This window comes from Odocoileus virginianus, chromosome 11 (assembly GCF_023699985.2).
Source record: "Odocoileus virginianus isolate 20LAN1187 ecotype Illinois chromosome 11, Ovbor_1.2, whole genome shotgun sequence".
Classification (NCBI taxonomy): domain Eukaryota; kingdom Metazoa; phylum Chordata; class Mammalia; order Artiodactyla; family Cervidae; genus Odocoileus; species Odocoileus virginianus.
Genome location: NC_069684.1, coordinates 3202224 through 3220187, shown reverse-complemented (window position 1 = coordinate 3220187; position 17964 = coordinate 3202224). Strand labels below are relative to the sequence as shown.

General features: G+C 43.8%; 1 protein-coding gene across 7 annotated transcripts in view; it reads left to right on the top strand.

The window, feature by feature from the left end:
• The window catches only part of PTPRC (protein tyrosine phosphatase receptor type C), a 121336-nt gene that overhangs the window by 52308 nt on the left and 51064 nt on the right, over positions 1 to 17964 (top strand). For 2 of the 7 annotated variants that reach the window (XM_070473826.1, XM_070473827.1), the window contains 8 exons: positions 1909 to 1935; positions 5209 to 5385; positions 9202 to 9552; positions 10333 to 10404; positions 11999 to 12028; positions 14173 to 14379; positions 16081 to 16224; positions 17283 to 17426. In XM_070473826.1, the coding sequence (XP_070329927.1) occupies positions 1909 to 1935; positions 5209 to 5385; positions 9202 to 9552; positions 10333 to 10404; positions 11999 to 12028; positions 14173 to 14379; positions 16081 to 16224; positions 17283 to 17426 (1152 nt within the window). The remainder of the gene's footprint in view (positions 1 to 1908; positions 1936 to 5208; positions 5386 to 9201; positions 9553 to 10332; positions 10405 to 11998; positions 12029 to 14172; positions 14380 to 16080; positions 16225 to 17282; positions 17427 to 17964) is intronic. The other 5 variants (XM_070473829.1, XM_020910043.2, XM_070473830.1 and 2 more) reach the window with 5 other exon arrangements.

Here is a 17964-nt window from a genome sequence, read left to right as displayed (position 1 = left end):
TTCCCTGGAGGAGGAAATGGCAACCCACTCCAATATTCTTGCCTGGAGAATCCCATGGACAGAGGAGCCTGAGGGATTCCTGTCCATGTGGTCACAAATAGTCAAACACAACTGAGTAACTAACACACTTTACATACACACATGTCCTTTACATATTCCTTAGATTTTTGACTAGTCTACTTCATGTAGATTGTCTTTATATGTGTTCCTACTTTGCAAATTGTAGCTAAATTCTAAAAACTAATTGAAACATTTAAAAAAATTTATGTAGTCTAGCAGATATGGCTTATGGAAATGAAAGTGTCTTTTCCAGTTACATTGCTGCAGTGCCTGAAGATTTTCTTAGATATTTCTATATAATGAATATTATATATATGAAAATGAAAAGTGTTTGTTTCTCAATCGTGTTGGACTTTTTGCGACTCCACAGACTATAACCCAGCAGGCTCCTCTGTCCATGGGATTTTTCAGACAAGAATACTGGAGTGGGTTGCTACTGCCTCCTTCAGGGATCTTCCCAATCCAGGGACTGAACCTGGGTCTCCTGCATTGCAGGCAGATTCTTTACCATCTGAGTCACCAGGGAAGCTCATATTATATAAATAATGTATAGTGTATTTGTGTGTGTGTATCTCTCTATAAAATCAGCTCTGTTTAGTCGCTCAGTCGTGCCCTACTCTTTGCAATCCCATGGACTGCAGCACACCAGGCTTCCCTGTCTATCACCATCAACCGGAGCGTGCTTAAACTCATGTCCATTGAGTCGGTGATGCCATCCAACCATCTCATCCTCTGCCGTCCCTTCTCCTCCTGCCCTCAATCTTTCCCAGCATCAGGGTCTTTTCCAATGAGTCAGTTCTTCACATTAGGTGGCCAAAGTATTGGAGCTTCAGCATCCGTCCTTCCAAGGAATATTCAGGACTGATTTCCTTTAAGATGGACTGGTTTGATCTTCTAATACAAGAATGTTTTATTTTGAAGAGCAAACCAGGGAACGTAATTAAAGGACCCTCCTCGCTGATACACCTCCGATGGTGTTTCTGAGGGGAGAGGGTTTTTTCAGATCTGTTTGTTCTCAGAGAATAAAATCTCAAAGCAGGAAGTAGTTTAAATACTGGCCCATCCATTATGCTACCCTCTCACAAGGTCAGCTGCCTGTCTTTTGGGGGAGAACCGACAGGATCTTTTTATTCAGTAGTTGTTTACTGAGATGGTGGATGGATACACGCCTTGCTCCATGGGCTGGAATCCAGTTCTCATCACGCCAGTTCGGTAGCTGACCACAGTCCCTGAGCTCACGGACTAAATGTACCAAGAAACGCCCTCCAGCACCTCCTCCACCCGCCAGCCACCGACCCTGGGAGTCTGCATTAGGTGACCCTCATATTCTTCTCTGTGTCACATTTCCTCTTGTCTGGCTTTTCTTTTCCTTTTTTCTTTCTCTTCTTTTTTGTCTACATCTCACCTTGGACTAAGTTCATCGAGGGCAGAGAATTTCTTTATCTTGATCATATTTTATCCTAGAATGCGGCATAATGTATAAAACATAGTAAGCAATCAATACTTATCGTCTCAGTAAAGGAATTCGTTTGGGAAAAACTTTCCAGAAGTCCTTTAAAATTTTTTTGCAGACTTGAAATTAATTCCAGCAGTTCTCCTTTAGTCTATTATTTTTCTTTTACCTGAGAATTCAAAAACTAATATTAATAGGGTAATTTTGACATACTTGGGCTTTATAAACATGACATTAAGAGAATAGCTATGGTTTCACTGGGAGAAAGGTACTGAAAATTGTGACTGTGTGAATGTGAATTAACGTAGAGATGTTATATATGTATATATATATATTTACATATGTATGTGTGAAATTTGAAACTTTCTAAGAGATGTTTGTTTTCCTTTTTTCAGGAAACTCTACTCCTGCTAACACTCCAGGTATTTACATTTTATTTATTTTTCTTTTTGTTGCTACCTTTGTATATTTAATGTTGATAAAATTTTCTATGATATTCTAGTGAAATCATTTTGTACAGACAAGCCTTATAATCATGAATGGCCCTTGACATTCTCTTGTCCTTAATATCCCTACTTGTAAGATATAAAGTTTGATGACTACCTGAACATATTATTTGTAGATGAATTATTGTGTATAAATTATAGCTTTTGTTACACCTGACAGTAAACCATGTGGCAAGTTTTCAATCTCTTTTTAAATTTTATCACTGTAAAGAAATCAATTTATTTTGGTCAGATTGCAGAGCTTCATAGTTAGGGAACTACATGATAAATTAGAATTCTAAACATAATTTTATATATATATATATATACACACACACAAGTTCCTGCAACAGAAAAGTTTTGACAGTACTTAGATATTTTAAATAATCATTACCAAATTCTATTGTCACACTCAAATTGTTTTAACAAGTGTCCTAATCCTGAGGTAAATTAAATTTACGCAATGAAGATGCTGACAATTCATTTATTTCACATATCAAAGGAGAAAGAAAAAATAGGTTACATCTGGTTAAAAATAAATTACAGTGCTTAAATGTTATTGTTATTGAAAATATGTTATAGGTACCCTGATTAATCATATGGTTGACATTATGCTTTAACAAGACAGGTAATGCCCCTAAGACAACCCTGGTTTAACAATTATAGAGCACAGCTCTAATGAGGCACATTTGAAATCTCCTCAGAATTGTTTGTTATTTTTTAAAAAAGAATGTTAATTTGGAGGATAATTACTTTACAATATTGTGATGATTTTGGCCATCCATCAACATGAATTGGCCCTAGATATGCATGTGTCCGTTCCCTAAAGAAACTTTAGCCCACAGCAGAGAGGTCTTATAAATATATGAAAGTCACTGAAGCGTAGCAGATTGTGATCAGTTTATTCCACCTACTGACATACCCACCTTTTACAGAAGAGTAACTTCGTCTCAACCACAGAAACTGGTTACTTTTGCTGGAGGGGATGGGAAGGGGGTGGAAAGGAGAGGCAACATTTAAAACAGTAGGTGACCCTCACCTTATTGAGAGAGTTTCCACGCTCTCTGCATGGACCCATCACAAGCCTCCACACGGTGAAACGGGGTAAGTGAAAATAGAGGCCCCCGAGGCAAGCCAGAATATTCTCTCCCAAGTACGAGAACACGATCGATGGGGACCAGTCTCTTCCTCAAAGCAGAAGGGCTCATTGGAACCTGGCCGACATCAATGTTAGTTTAACCTAAAAACAAGACACAGACAACTGGCCGAGTCTCTAGTGATGGATGTGGATTACTGCTATTGGGCAGAATCTTAAGCTCCTCCCTGCCTTCCGTCTTCTCTCCCTCCCCACCTCCCGAACCCCCATCCTCCTCCAGTCTCCCCCCAGCCCCACTCCCCTCCCGCACTCGACATTTGGCAATGAGAGACCCCAAAATTCAGGTTTAGCACGATGTCGAAGACGGGAAGGTGCCACTTGCTTATTACTCGGCGGGATGTGTTGGCGTGTCATTGTGGATGAAAGTTTGTTAATTAAAATACTTACCTGTGACTTACAGGTCATGAAATTTTAGGGCGTGGAGTCTTTCTTTGGCAAACCACACCTGTAGCAGCTGCGCTGTCTCTTTCCGTAATCACAGACTAGTTCTGTGATCTTTCGTGCGCTCTGGCCTCAGGCCAATTCCATGTGACTCAGGCAGATTTCATGGATATTCAGTGAAAAATGGATTTCACATCACCTTCAACATTGGTGAATGAAGCTGCGAATTCCTCCCATCGTTGCTGTTGCTGTTTCTTTCTTAATCCTCTGCTCGGGGATCTTCCGTTTCTGTTCTTAGTTCTGTCCTGGTCTCTGCCCCCCGCCCCCACCCTGCCCCACCTCTCTCCTATTTCCTATATTTTTGTGCTATTCTCACTTGTCTAATCCTGTTGAACTAAACGAATCGAAATGCTTGTGTGATAGAACTCAACTTTTCATGAATTAGATATTGCATACCATGAAATTTGCTATTCATAGAAGTAAACACAGGTTAAACAGAAAATTCAGAAAAAGGTGGATCTCTATAATTCCAACAGTCAGAGATCACAGTGTTGTTTTATTGATTTCTTTTTTTAAACAACGGGCACACGTGCCCTTTCTCTGAGAGGAAGAAACCTGCTTGCCGAGGAAGCGTGCACACGTGCCCAGGCCTTTGGCACACAGCGCTTGTTCGCCCTGCCCGCAGCCCCTTACACTGCGCGCTCGTCTCAGCGGTGCACCATTACACTCCACCGCCCCCTTGCCACATTTTTTCTTTTTTCTGAAGTGAACTTTTTCTTTTTTCTTTTTCCCCCAGTCAAACTGGGGGACATGTAACATCAGCATCTCAGATTGTTGTTTCATTTGTTATCATGAAAAAAAATTTTTTGTAGACTTAGGTCATTCGTATATTTGTTTTCCAGTCTTTTACTCACTCTTTGCTTTGTTTGAATTTCTTTTTTCCATTTTTATTATTATTATTTTTAAACGTTTTGTTTTGTATTGGAGTATGACTGGTTAGAAATGCTGTGAGAGTTTTCAGGGGGACTGGAAAGGACTCAGCCATACATACTCATGTATTCAGTCTCCCCCAAATTCTTCCCATCCAGCCTGCCATGTGACATTGTGCTTTGCTTGAATCTGATTGATTAAAAAAATCAGTGTATGCATCTCGAACGTTTCTCTTTCATTTTTTCATCTCCTGGTACCCTAACCCTCCTAATAAAACCCTTCCGACTTTATCTTTATCCTTTTCCTTGATTAATTTTCTATAGTCTCTTTTAATCACCTTCACATTTTGTGCTTCATCCTTCTGAGCCTGAGTGCCTCAGACAGGTGAGAAGCCACAGTGAAGTAAGAGGCGGGGAGGGAATTACTGCTTTTGATTCCACTCCCCTGTTTTATGTAGCTTGCTTTACATACGTCTGCTTGTTCTATCTACACCTCTGCACGCATCTTTATTTGTGTATATGTGTGTGCACATATGTATGCACGTACACACGCCCCATATACACATGTATGCCTTGGCTCCTGGCAGTATGGTGTATGTATGTGTTTGCATATATGCGTGTATGTTTAGGCACCCACAGTAATGGGTGGGGAGTTGGCAGGCTCAGACGCTATGATCTGGGGTATGACTCACGTGTTTCTTCTCTCCTTCCTGCATCTCCTGTGACTGATGGAACACACCGAAGAGCCCTCTGCTCCGCCTCCAAGCAGCCCCTTGCCTGCTCCCACCACTGCACCCCCACCCGCAAGCATCTCTGAACGAGGAAATGACTCCTCGGAGACCTCGCCTCCCGCGAGTCCAGACAGTCTCACCACGAAAGCGCCCCTGACCTCTTGGGAAAATGATAGTTCTGCTGTGACAGGTTGGCAGAGGTCTTACCTGACACGGGGTTAGAGAAACTCGTCTCTCTTTTTCATTTTAAACTTATCAGAACAGTTTGCCTTTAAATTCTGTGTTCCATGTCTGTGTATGTGATTCCGCTGAAGTGTGTCAAGTGTAGAACATCTAGGTTTAGTGGCACGTTGGCGGACTGAAGCGCGAAGGCTGTTGTTGGGGAGCGGGGGGGGGGCAGGGAAGCCCCCTAGGGAATATCGGGGTCCCCCAGGTAATATCGGGGTGCTCATGGACGTGGGGGCAGGTCCTGAGTGTCCTCTGGCTCACATACAGCCTCATTTTCCTGGATCCTGCTCACTTAGACTTTCTGTAGCTCTCCAAGAGTCAGAGCGTCCCTGCAGGTCTTTGCCAGTCTTGCCCTTCTTGGCTTTCACCCCAAAGTAGAACTTCCCTTGGGTCAATCCCAGGTTCTCACTCTCCGAAAATCACTGGAGACCTTTAATTTTTTTTTTTTTAAATCACACTGAGGGTTAATAATACAGCTTTGTTCTTGGATTTCTTTCAGGGATTCTTGCATTTTTCTTTTTAAATTATTTAATTAGGGTCGTGAGTCCCAACAGTAGAATTTAAGATAACTCGACCATGTTGGTAGCAAAGTGACAGAATGCGTGGGAGGCATTTCTGCTGAGAAAAATCTCCGAGGCTCCTGGAATCCAGGGACACCAATGAGCCGCTGGTTCTCTGTTTAATGTTAGGTTTGCAATTGTGTCTGCCATGTAAACCGGCTATCCTGAGGATTATTCCTGCCTTTTGCCTTAATAATGTGCTGGGTGCCACTTTCTGAGGCAAACTGTTTAATAGACCTGCTCTGATTAAAGAGACGAAGAAATTTATTTGTTCAGTTAGCTCATCAGCCTTAGCTTGAAACAGAAGCATGTGTAGCACCATCACAGACCTGTGGTCCACGGTACACACAGAGCTTTGAGTACCATCCCAGTGAAGTTTATTGGTTGTGGTAAGCAGTTATATCAATTGCAGTAATTTATATTTCATCTTTATCCCATTTCCCCCTGCAACACAGGGCAGGCATGGTGGCTGGGACCTACCTAAACATGGCAAGCATTCAAATTCCCTTTAACAAAAGGAATGTGAGGATGAGGGAGCTGATGTCTAGTTTCGTGCTTAACTTTTTCAAGACTGAGGAACAGCTCAGCGCACAGTTTTCTATTTCAGAGATTCCCTACTTTCTCTGTCATACACACACAACATTACTACTTTTTATTTCCACAATTTCCCCCCAAAACCATTAAAGCCAGAGATTTACATATGAAAGCAAAGCTTGATTAAAAAAAAAAAAGGCTTAAAAGGAAATGCATTGGACATAAGGATGAATTCTTTAAAAATACAAACTTGCTCTGGCACAATAATACTAATGGGGAAATTAGCATGGAAATCTTCATATGCTTTCAAACGAAACACATTTTCTTTTCTGAAAAATAATCTTAGCGATTATCAAATTATTATTTTGAACTATTAAAACGGCTCCTTTGGGATAAAAATCGTGACAGGCAACCCACGAGCTTTAAGCAGCCACCCCATTTCACTGACTCCAGCAGCCATGGAAACTTTTCCAGGCAAGGATGGGTTGCCATTTCCTTCTCCAGGGGATCTTCCCGACCCAGGGATTGAACCCAGGTATCTTGCATCTCCTGCCTTGGCAGGATTCCCTACCACTGAGCCACCTTTTGTTGCTCAGTTGCTAAGCTGTGTTTGACTCTTTGTGACCCCATGGAGCCACCTGGAAAGCCCTGAAAAGATCTGGAGATTTAGCAAATCCACAGATTCAAAAGTTGTGGGTGGAAGGACTTTTTCTGAGATGCTTCCCATCCACGAATGAGGGCAGGGGTGATTGTCACAGACACAGACTCAGACCCGTCTGTTTTGTCCCATCAGGGACTTCTGTCCCAGTGGCTAAGTCCACTAATGAAAAATCTATCAGGATCAATTAACCTCATTAAAATTGTGATTGCCACTCCCACGCCATCTCTGAGATCACTCCACTGAGAAGAGTAGGGTCCCTTGAAGAGGGAAGGTCATGAATGTCCAGACCGGGAAGAGTGAGTGCTCTCAGGACGCCCTGAGGACTAGGGACCCTCGGGAGGGATGGAGAGGATAAGCTAGTGAGCGGAGGAGTAGAAAACGGTGTGCGGGAAGCCTGAAGTCAAGCCTGACTGATTTCAGAAGGGCCAGTTCTGTGCCAGCCAGTGTTTTGAAGGCTTAAAAAAAAAGTTTCTACTCTTCTCCTGGTTCTGTGGGAGCTGCTTCTGAGGATCCGGAACTAAAAAACGGATGCGTACGTTCTCCATTCTGTAGCGGCTTTAGTTAAATCTGGGGGTTAAGTGGCTTCTGGAGACTGAGCAGAGAACTCAGACCCAGAATCTGGGAACGATGCGCGTTCAGTTCTGGCGGGCATGGGTGTGCTCGATGGGAGGGAGCCTGCGAGCTCACGTCAGAGCCATCGGGGGACTTGCACTTGCGTGTCACTGACACGCCCAGCATCTAACTGCAGGAGCGCGGCCAGCCTCATACCCTCGAGCCAGTGAACCCAGGGGTCAGGACGGTGAAGCGACCACACAAGCTCAACCAGGAGCTAGCCCGTATTTTGTTTCTGCCAGGACAACGGGGCATCTAGTCGGCACTGGGTGAATACACGTTGCTCCCCTGTGCTGTGATTCTGGGTGAACTGTGTGTGTGTGAGTGTGTCTGGGGATGGGGGATCTGTTACACGCGGTGGGTGCTTTGAACCTTGACAATGAGACGTCTTAAGGAAATACACGGTGGGCTTTCATCAGCGACCATCCCTGATCCTACACCCATGAGCTCATCTGTGATTGGAAACCAAGGGGGCTGCTGTCGGCGCAGCGTGACGTTCTTGGGCTCTGAATCAGTCCACTCTCCCTGGCAAGGGCAGCCGCCGTCCTGAAGGGAACATCGTGACCTTCAGCTGGAAGAAAAACATGCCCAGTTCCGCAAAGGTGCAGGCGAGATCCCCTGCAGCTCTGTTTTCAGAAAATCACGAGGGAGCACCCACACCGCGGGCTTCCTCCGCCCCGAGGGTCGGGGCGGGGCTGGGCGGCAGGTCCCCCGTGGGGACCCCACCGCAGCCTTCTACCTCAGAGCTCACTTCCACCTCTGCGGCTCCTGCCCCGCCTGCAGCGCCCACTCTGTGCATTTGCAGTGTCACCCACCCGCGCCAGGAAGCGAGGCCTCCCTGGGTGGGAGGGCAGGCCCAGACTTTCTCTCCGGGTCCCAGATGCTTCATTTGTTCCTGCTGCCGAGTCTTCGCCGCTTCGCGCCGGCTTTGTCCCGCTGTGGAGAGCCCAGGGCTCCTCTCTAGATGCGGACTTCTTGCCGTGGCTTCTCTTGTCGCAGAGCAAGGTCTCTAGGGCGCGGGGGCTTCCGTAGTTGCAACTCCGGGCGCTAGAGCGCAGGCTCAGTAGTTGCGGGGCTTGGGCTTGGTTGCTCCTTGGCGTGTGGGGTGTTCGCAGAGCAGGGATGGAACCCAGTGGCTCCTGCAGTGGAAGGAGGATTCACTACCACCGAGCCCCAGAGTAGGCCCCCCGGTAATTTTACAAGGTGCGTTGTGAGGCCAAGGGCCTTCAAGTCCTCTCTCCCACGTGCCATGCTGGTTTTCATCTGGGTTTGCAGACGGGCAGGTGGTGATGCTGCAGGAGTGCTTGCGTGTTTGCTGCCCGGCCTTAGCTTGATCAGTAGGCAATGCCTCCGTGGGCCGCGTGGCCCTGGGCCTGCCGGGCAGGAATGCTGATGGCCTTTGTGATTGCAGGTGCCCCAGGAGAAGGGACCACGACCACCTTGCCTGCAGGCCCCGCTGCCCCACCAGCCACCTCCCGCAGCCCTGCAGTCAGCGGCGCTGCTGCCTCACCTCCACCCACCTCCAACCCGACCACCCAGGGTAACGCCTCACCTCCACTCACCTCCAACCCGACCACCCAGGATAACGCCTCACCTCCACTCACCTCCAACTCGACCACCCAGGATAACGCCTCACCTCCACTCACCTCCAACTCGACCACCCAGGATAACGCCTCACCTCCACTCACCTCCAACTCGACCACCCAAGATAAAGCCTCACCTCCACTCACCTCGCACCCAACCACCCAGGATAACACCTCAGGTTTGACTGTGATGCCTTAGGCATGCTAGATGCTGGATGGTGAAATGGAAACTTGAGACCTGATTCAGGCAGCTCTTTTATTTCACACCCAACAGGGCTCGTGGGTTTCCTGTTTCACAAATTTTCGCACATTGATTCTAAATTAGGCAACAAAACCTTACCAGTAAGCTTCCTCTGGGCATGTTTTATTTTATTATTTATTTTATAAAAGTTCATGGCAAAGAAGAAAGATAACAAGCTTTCAGTCCCATAGCCCTGAGATCAAATCCAGCCTCTTCGACTTTCTAGTTGACTTCAGGAAAGTTGCTGCGACTTTCTGTGTGTCTGTTTTCCACTTCTTGTTAAAAGGGGTGTAATAATGCTCACTTCAGAGGATTGATATGAGGGTGGGATATGTAAAAAGCCTGGTATGCGATGAATAGTACAAAAGGGTAACCGGGATCCTCGTTAGTGTAATAATTAGAATAAAAAGAGTTGTAACAGAACAAGGAGCAATTGGAGGGAGACTGCACACGTCAGAATTATACCAAGGAAGGGTTTCTTCTCAGCATATACAGTGTCTGATTCCAATGGTATGAACTCTTAGATATCTTAATGGGCCACGTGTAGATAAATATTTGACTCACTTTCTTATTTTAGAAACAAGCCAGTGTCCATTCAAATGAGGAAAAAGCCTCTAGCAAAGATTCCTTTAAGAAATGATCTTTGCTGAGGTGTTTTCCCCTCGCCCTTTGATAGGACAAGCTCATTAACTGTGACCCTCTGTTCATTTCCTTGCAGATGAGCAGACCACGACCCCTGCACTGAGCACTGCATCCAACGTTAGCACAGCAACTGCTCCCTCAACCATAGGTGACAACCTGACCCCCAGTCATGCAGTCCCCCCACCACCATGCACGTGGGACACGCTCACTGAAGCCACTGCGTTGGCCCCATCGACCCCGGGCTCTTTCTTCAAGATGTTCCCTTGAGTATTCTAATCCCGGGGCCGTGGAGGGGCAGTTAGTCCAAAGCACTGATCGGGTCTGCAGTGCGAGAGCCGCAGAGATCCGGGCCGGTGTCACTGTGATAACCTATTGCCTCCCGGTGGTAGCATTCTCCTCGGGTGTGAACTTGATGAAAATTCGTAGAGATGACCAGCTATATACCAGGACCTTTAAGAGTGGGTTTCGGTATTGGTGGTCTTCCCTGACGACTCAGAGGGTAAAGCGTCTGCCTGAAATGCAGGAGACCTGGGTTCGATCCCTGGGTCGGGAAGATCCCCTGGAGAAGGAAATGGCAACCCACTCCTGTAGTCTTGCCTGGGAAATCCCATGGACGGAGGATCCTGGTAGGCTACAGTCTATGGGGTCACAAAGAGTCAGACACGACTGAACGACTTCACTTCCCTTTGGGTATTGTTATGAAACAGAACAGTTCTCTCAGTGGGAGGCTCCATGTCAAGAAGTCAGCGGCAGGGGAGCCTCAGCATTTGGGGCGGGGGGTATGGAGACAGAGGTGAGGGGGCCTCGATCCGGGAGTGAACGCCCAGGAGTTGGCGGCGTCTGCGATGGGTCAGCCAATCAGAGCCTGCCGGGGCGCTGTTCCCGCCTCAGTTTCTCCATCTCGAAGACTAGACTAGCTGGGATCTCGTAGCTTCCACAAGTCACATTTCCGTCCTGTTCGTCAGTTAAATATATACGCTCACAAAAGACTTATCTCAGGGGATGGACAGATTTTTTACCCTGAGTCTAGTATATGGGCAAAGAGCTTACAGAAGTGAAACCAGAGCGTGAAGCAGCCCTTACCTATTTTCCGATATTCTTTGCAAACCAAGTGAAGTCGTTCAGTCGTGCCCAACTCTTTGCGACCCCATGGGCTATAGCCCACCAGGCTCCTCCATCCATGGGATTTTCCAGGCCAGAGTACTGGAGTGGGTTGCCATTTCGTCTCCTGGGGATCATTCTGACCCAGTGATCGAACCTGGGTCTTCTGCATTGCAGACAGAAGCTTCACCATCTGAGCCACCAAGGAAGACATTCTTTGCAAACAGAGATGCAAACTGAACTTTCTAGGGGTTATAATTATATAAGCCTCTTTTGAGATTAATCAAGGGGATAAAGACTTTAAAAATGCCTCTGGCTGCTTGAATAGTCAGCAACATCACCATTCCATAATCAGATGTGTGTCAAAAAGTCTTAATATTGTATTATCATGATTGGGCTTATTGGGTAAATTCATGAAAATGTTTTATGAGGCTAGCTCCTTGGTTTACAACCTTTGAAGTTTTGCGATCCAAACATGGCACTAGGCACCGCAGACTCTGGCTTATCTGTTAAACCTAATTTGGTAGATTCTACAGTTTATGAAGATGAGATGTTGTAAACCACCCTTCCCCAAAATGACTGAGGGCAGAGATATCCTAAAAGCTGATTTTAATCACCTGCATTCTCTTTTTTTCTTTCAGCTCCTACTAATGCATCTAAGCCATCATGTGGTAAGTTTGTCTACCTAGAGGCAACGTATATCACTTTAATGATTTCATTCTTTATTTCAAGTTTCCAAGACCCTTGCTCCCCCACCCCAGCAAAATAAACTCAGTGGCTCTAATTTCTAACCAATGATTAGCTCCAGCTCTTAAGAGCCAGAGTCCTACAGGGTGAGAAGCTTTGATGTCATGTTCAGACCTGGATTTGAGGACCAGGATCAATCATTACTAGCTAAACAGCTCTGGTGGAGCCACTTACCCTTACTTTGGGTGTTTAAAGTGGGGTGATAGCAAGCTGGTTTGAGGTTGGGGGGAGGATTCCGTGTAATAATAAATGTGGAATGTGAGTTGCGCCTTCAAGGCTGATCAAGAAGGAAAAGTCTCCTTTGTCTCTCTATCTCGCTGGAGTTCCCCTCAGAGCAGATGCTTGTAAACAGTTTGTATCTGTCCTTCTCCCATCTCCTTCCTCCGTTCTCAGTGAAAGCAGAGTCCTTCTTCACAACCAGGGCTCCACACGCCACATGTTTCTAAATCTCACCGCTGGAGTCCCTGCTTTCAGTAGCTCTTCATATATTTCGTTCAAACACCGGCCTTCATATGTTTGCTTAATAATATGATCCTTCACGATCAGATTCCTCTTGCATTATTACTTTTTTACTCTTTTCACCTAAGTAACATGGAAATACGCATTGTTGTATTTCTTAACCTTTTATTTTGTTTTAGACTACAGCTGATTGTGGTAGATTCAGGTGGATGGCAAAGGGACTCAGCCATCCCTATACATGTATCCATTCTCCCCCAAACTCTCCCCATCCCGGCTGCCACATAACATTTAGCAGCATTCCCTGCGCTGTATAGTAGGTCCTCGCTGGTTATCCGTTTTGAATATAGTAGTGTGTCCCTGTCCATCCCAAACTCCCTAACTATCCCTTCCCCCATCCTTCCCCCTATAAGTTTGTTCTCTAGAGGTTGAGCTAGAGATTGTCTTACGGAGTGAAGTAAGTTAGACAGAGAAAGGGAGATACCATATGGTATCCCTTGTATTTGGAATCTGAAAATAAGTGATACAGATGAATTTATTTACAAAATAGAAACAGACTCGCAGACTTAGAGAGCTGCTTCTAGGCTTCCGAGCACAAGTTTCTTCCTGCCTCTGTGCTCACCCAGGTTCTTTCCTACACTCGGAATTCCGTGCCCTCCTCACCCGCCTCCCCCTCCCCCATCACTTTTTCCTTGTCTGGCTCCTATTTTAAGCTGCAGACTGAGGCGCCTGCCCTAGAGAGTCTCTCCGGGTCCTCGACCACAGCAGGTTCCTCTGCTTCTTTATCCCCGTGTTGTTTTGTGCATCATCTTGTTTTGGTGTTTTTCCTATCTTCTCTAGACCATTCCTGTGCCCATCTCCACGTTAGAGACCCCAAAGTGGAACATGTGTATTCCTGTTGCTTGGGACAGTGTTTTAAAATCAGTGCATCATAATTTTTGTTGCACTAAAAACTGAGTGAATAAATCAATGTGTACTGAGAAGGTATTTTTTTTTGAGTCAATGGAATCTGTTTGAAGGAAGGGGAGAGTGTGAGATGACACTCGAGAAAGTTGTGAGGAGGAGCTGTTGTCCATTACTTTACACAAGCAAAGGAATGGGGAGGCTTCTGCTCTCTAAATAATTAATGTTCTACGTATCAGGAGAGAGAGGTAATCAAGTACTGCAGTTTAGAAAGCAAGGAAAATGATAGAGCTGGAATAAGAAATTTGTCGGGTGTGTCACTCTTTTTTGCATAATTCAATCACTTTTGAGACCCTACTAATGACAGGTTTTACACAAGGATCTGAATTTATGGTGATGATCAAAATAGATTTTGCTGTTATGGAATTTACAGTCCAGTTGGGAAGACACATGAATCCAGTAATCATCCAAATACAGACTCATGAGCTGGGGTCTTTGATGGGACGGTGATGTAAAGACAATCACGAAGGAATAACATGGAGGCGCTGATGTGTTCCTTCTGCATTTTATGTTCCTGGGGATATTTTTGTTGATGTTTGGATATTTTTAAAAATATATGTTAAAATATATGTTAAGGTGTTGGTGTTTAATGTAGGTTTGTTTGTTCAGAAAAATCAAAGATAATCCCGGCTGTCTTATTTTCTTTCAGAGCACAAATACAGAGGTGTGTCTGTGAGCTATGTTTTTAACAAGGACAATAAAACATTTACTGCAACACTGGATGTTAAGGAAGAATGTAAACCTCCTGAATGTGAAAAGGAGTACAGTGGCCTGCATGCCTGTGAAACTAAGATTATCAATATGTCACACTCTTCATGCGAGCCTCCATTTCAACATGTCTTAGAGGTACCACCAGGTAAACGCCAGTTGCTTTCTATTTGTGTGTTGACAACAACAGTGCAGTTTTGTGTGTGGCTTGTCTGGAGGGGCGGTGCGGGCTGGGGGGAGGGCGTGCTGCTCTCCTGACCCAGTGAAAGTGGTGACCTCGGAGGAGGAACCTTCTGTCTTCATCCCTTACTCACCTCCCTGCACCTCTTTTACGGCGCGATTTGTGTCGACCAGATATAATATATCTCTGAGCGATTATTCACGAGCTTCTTTTCTCTCCTCTACTGAATTCAAGTCATTTTATATATATATATGGACATGGGTTTTGGGTGGACTCCGGGAGTTGGTGATGGACAGGGAGGCCTGGTGTGCTGCGGTTCATGGGGTCGCAAAGAGTTGGACGCGACTGAGCGACTGAACTGAACTGATATATATATATATATTTATACATTATATATACACATTATATATATATACATATATGCATACATTATATGTATATACACATCAATACACATATGTATATATTAATCAATATTAATAATATTACTATTGATAAGATTAATTTTGATTAATATACACAGATAATGTGTGTATTAATGTTTATATATATATGTATTAATCCTTCTAAATGCAAGTGTGTCTAGAATAAAGGTTTCCCAGGTGGCTCAGTGGTAAAAGAACCTATCCGCTGCTGTAGCAGCCCTGGGTTCAGTCCCTGGGTCAGGAAGATCCCCTGGGGGAGGGCGTGGCAACCCGCCCCAGTATCCTTGCCTGGAGAATCCCGTGGACGGAGGAGCCTGGCGGGCTACTGCCCATGGGGTCGGGAAGAGTCGGACACGACTGAGCGCGCATGCGCATGTCTAGAATATCTTGGGGGAAAGATACAAAGTCAAGGATTTGATGTTTGTGAAAAAAAAAAAAAACCAAAAAAGTACTTTTGAAAAAAAAAAAGGAGAGTTATAGTCACGTTAATGGGATCCAGCTGGTTTTGGTGCCTCAGCGACTGCTGGGAAAAAGAAGGGACTAAGGTACTATGTGGACTTCAGGGATGCTACCTTTACTAACTGTGTTTTCAAAACGAGACTTGGGAGCTGTGTAAGTTTGTTAAACCTCTTACATCTTTTATTAATTCAAGATCATTGATTTACTTATTAACATTTATGTAGGCTAAACGTCTGTTTTTGAAAAAGAAAACTTATTTAACCTACTCATTTTAAAATAATATTATGGAAATAAATGATCAAATAAAAACAGAAAGTGACGATTTTTAAAAAATGCATTACCCAGAGGGAATCCCACATGCTCTGTGTAATAACCATTCAATGAAAATAATCAAAGAATAAATGAAAAACTGAAGATGTAAGTAAGAAAACAAAATGAAGCAAGTCTTTTAAAATGTGCAAAAGATGCAATTTTATCTAGATTTTTGCTTGGGTTCTATTTTTTTAAAGTAGCATAAATTCTAAATGAGTTAGCATCACATATATTGGTAGCGTTTCATTTAGAATTTACGCTACTTTTAAAAAATAGAACCCAAGCAAAATTTCTTAAAAAAAAGAATAAAGACTTAAGAAATGCAAAACCCTGAGAATTATTCAACTTTTCAAAAGTAATCTAAATTCTTGCCAGATTCTATATCATGAATATAATTTGAATAACTGTAATTGAGCATACGGCACACATTATGAAATATTAATCATCCATTTTTGTATCTTTATTCTCACAGGTCCTAATGATTTTGAGCTGAAAGACTGTGTGCAACTTGAAGAAGCAGCTACTTCCCTTTGTTTACATTGGCAAAACTATAGTTTTCTCTTTAGTGGACAATTCACGTGTAATGAAACTAAAATTGAATACGAATTTAAATGTGGTAAGAACTTAACATTGATCAGAGGAGTTTTTTCCCCCTACAGGGGGAAGTTTCCCTAAATATTATCTAATGTTCCTCCTCCCTCCTTTCATCCCCTGTCTTTCAATCTCTCTCCCTCTCTCTCTTGCACAGTCCATGATACGTTTGGAATCAAACACTTGTATTCTTTATACCACTCAAACCCACAAAATAGACAAATACTTCACTGGAGGAATAATTTTTGAAATAGCAGTATCATTTTATTTATAAGAATTTTCTTGGCAACAGTTACACAGGAGCGTTGCTGAAGAGCTTATCAGAGAAGAGTTTAAAAAGTTAAGATACACAAACTCTTAGTGAAAGCAAGCAATTTCATGTGATTCCACGAGTTCCTTTGTCAGCCCTCCATCAGCAACACTCATAAGAAACTGCAAGAAGACTTCTAGAAAGGAAAGTAGAAAAAGAAAGTCAGTGCTGCAAGGGATATGAATTGGTGTTCATGGAAGGGGGAATACTTGAGGTAGAACTTCTTTTTAATAATTAATGATTTACCAACTTTTAATTTCTCTTCATTTGAGTTTATTGGGATGAAATCTCCCTGCCTTGGCATAAAGCCACCTGCTAGGCTGTATTTGGCAAGACAGACAGACGGAAATACACACTCTCACAGAGGGTGGAGCGTGGGACTAGTCACAGACACCATGTTTCGGGGAAGATGTACGGCTCGGATGTGAGCAGGATGAGGAAAGCAAGAACAAACTTGACAGGCTGACGACATGACCATGATCTCAGATACCGACGAGATAAAGGCTGACTCAAATGCAGTCTCAACTCTGAACAGAGAGCAATGAGCTAACGCCTTATCTCTTCAGTTAAGTTAGAGACACTCTCAAGTTCAGTTCTTCTTACCAGTGTTTGCTTTAAAAATGAGTGTAGCAAAATCACACTCTCTGGATCTTTTACTTATTGTGTTGACCATTTGCATAGGTTTTTAATCTAATAGATATTAACTATAGATATAAAACCAAAGTGAAATTTAAGTGTGATATATACTTATATGCAATACTTATTTCTTTTAGGTAACCATTCTCAAGTTGGTAAGAATTACATGTTTAAAGTGATGAACCTTAAACCCAGAACTAATTATACTTGTAGTTCACAAGTATTCTATAATCAACAGCTTCTTATTAGCCAAAAACAAACTATTGAAACAGATTTTGAAGGTGAGTATATTGCTTACATTTGTATGTTAAATTTCTTTTCTTTTTATAGTCTTATGATTCTTTGAGAATCATAGAAAAAGATAGTATGGATTTGGAGAAAGGGTTTCACAAAAAGGTGTTGTGTGCATTTTAAAGTGAGAATTTAGAAATCAATGACAGAATCCAAACCTCCATGAACTTTTTGCAGACTGTAGGCTGCTGTGAGGCCCAGGTGGAAACAAGACTGAACTAAGTGAAATGCTTGTTTACACAATTCCCATGGAGTCTCCTTGTTCCTGTGGCGGCCTCCTCCTCTTGGCACATCCTGCCTTTTCTGGGCCACTATCAAATCCTGCCTCTCACCTAGACAGTGAATTAAACAGCAGAGACATCACTTTGCTAACAAAGGTCTGTATAGTCAAAGCGATGGTTTTTCCAGTAGTCATGTACAGATGTGAGAGTTGGACCATAAAGAAGACTGAAAACCAAAGAATTGATGCTTTTAAACTCTGGTGGTGGAGAAGACTCTTGAGAGTTCTTGGACTGAAAGGAAATGAAA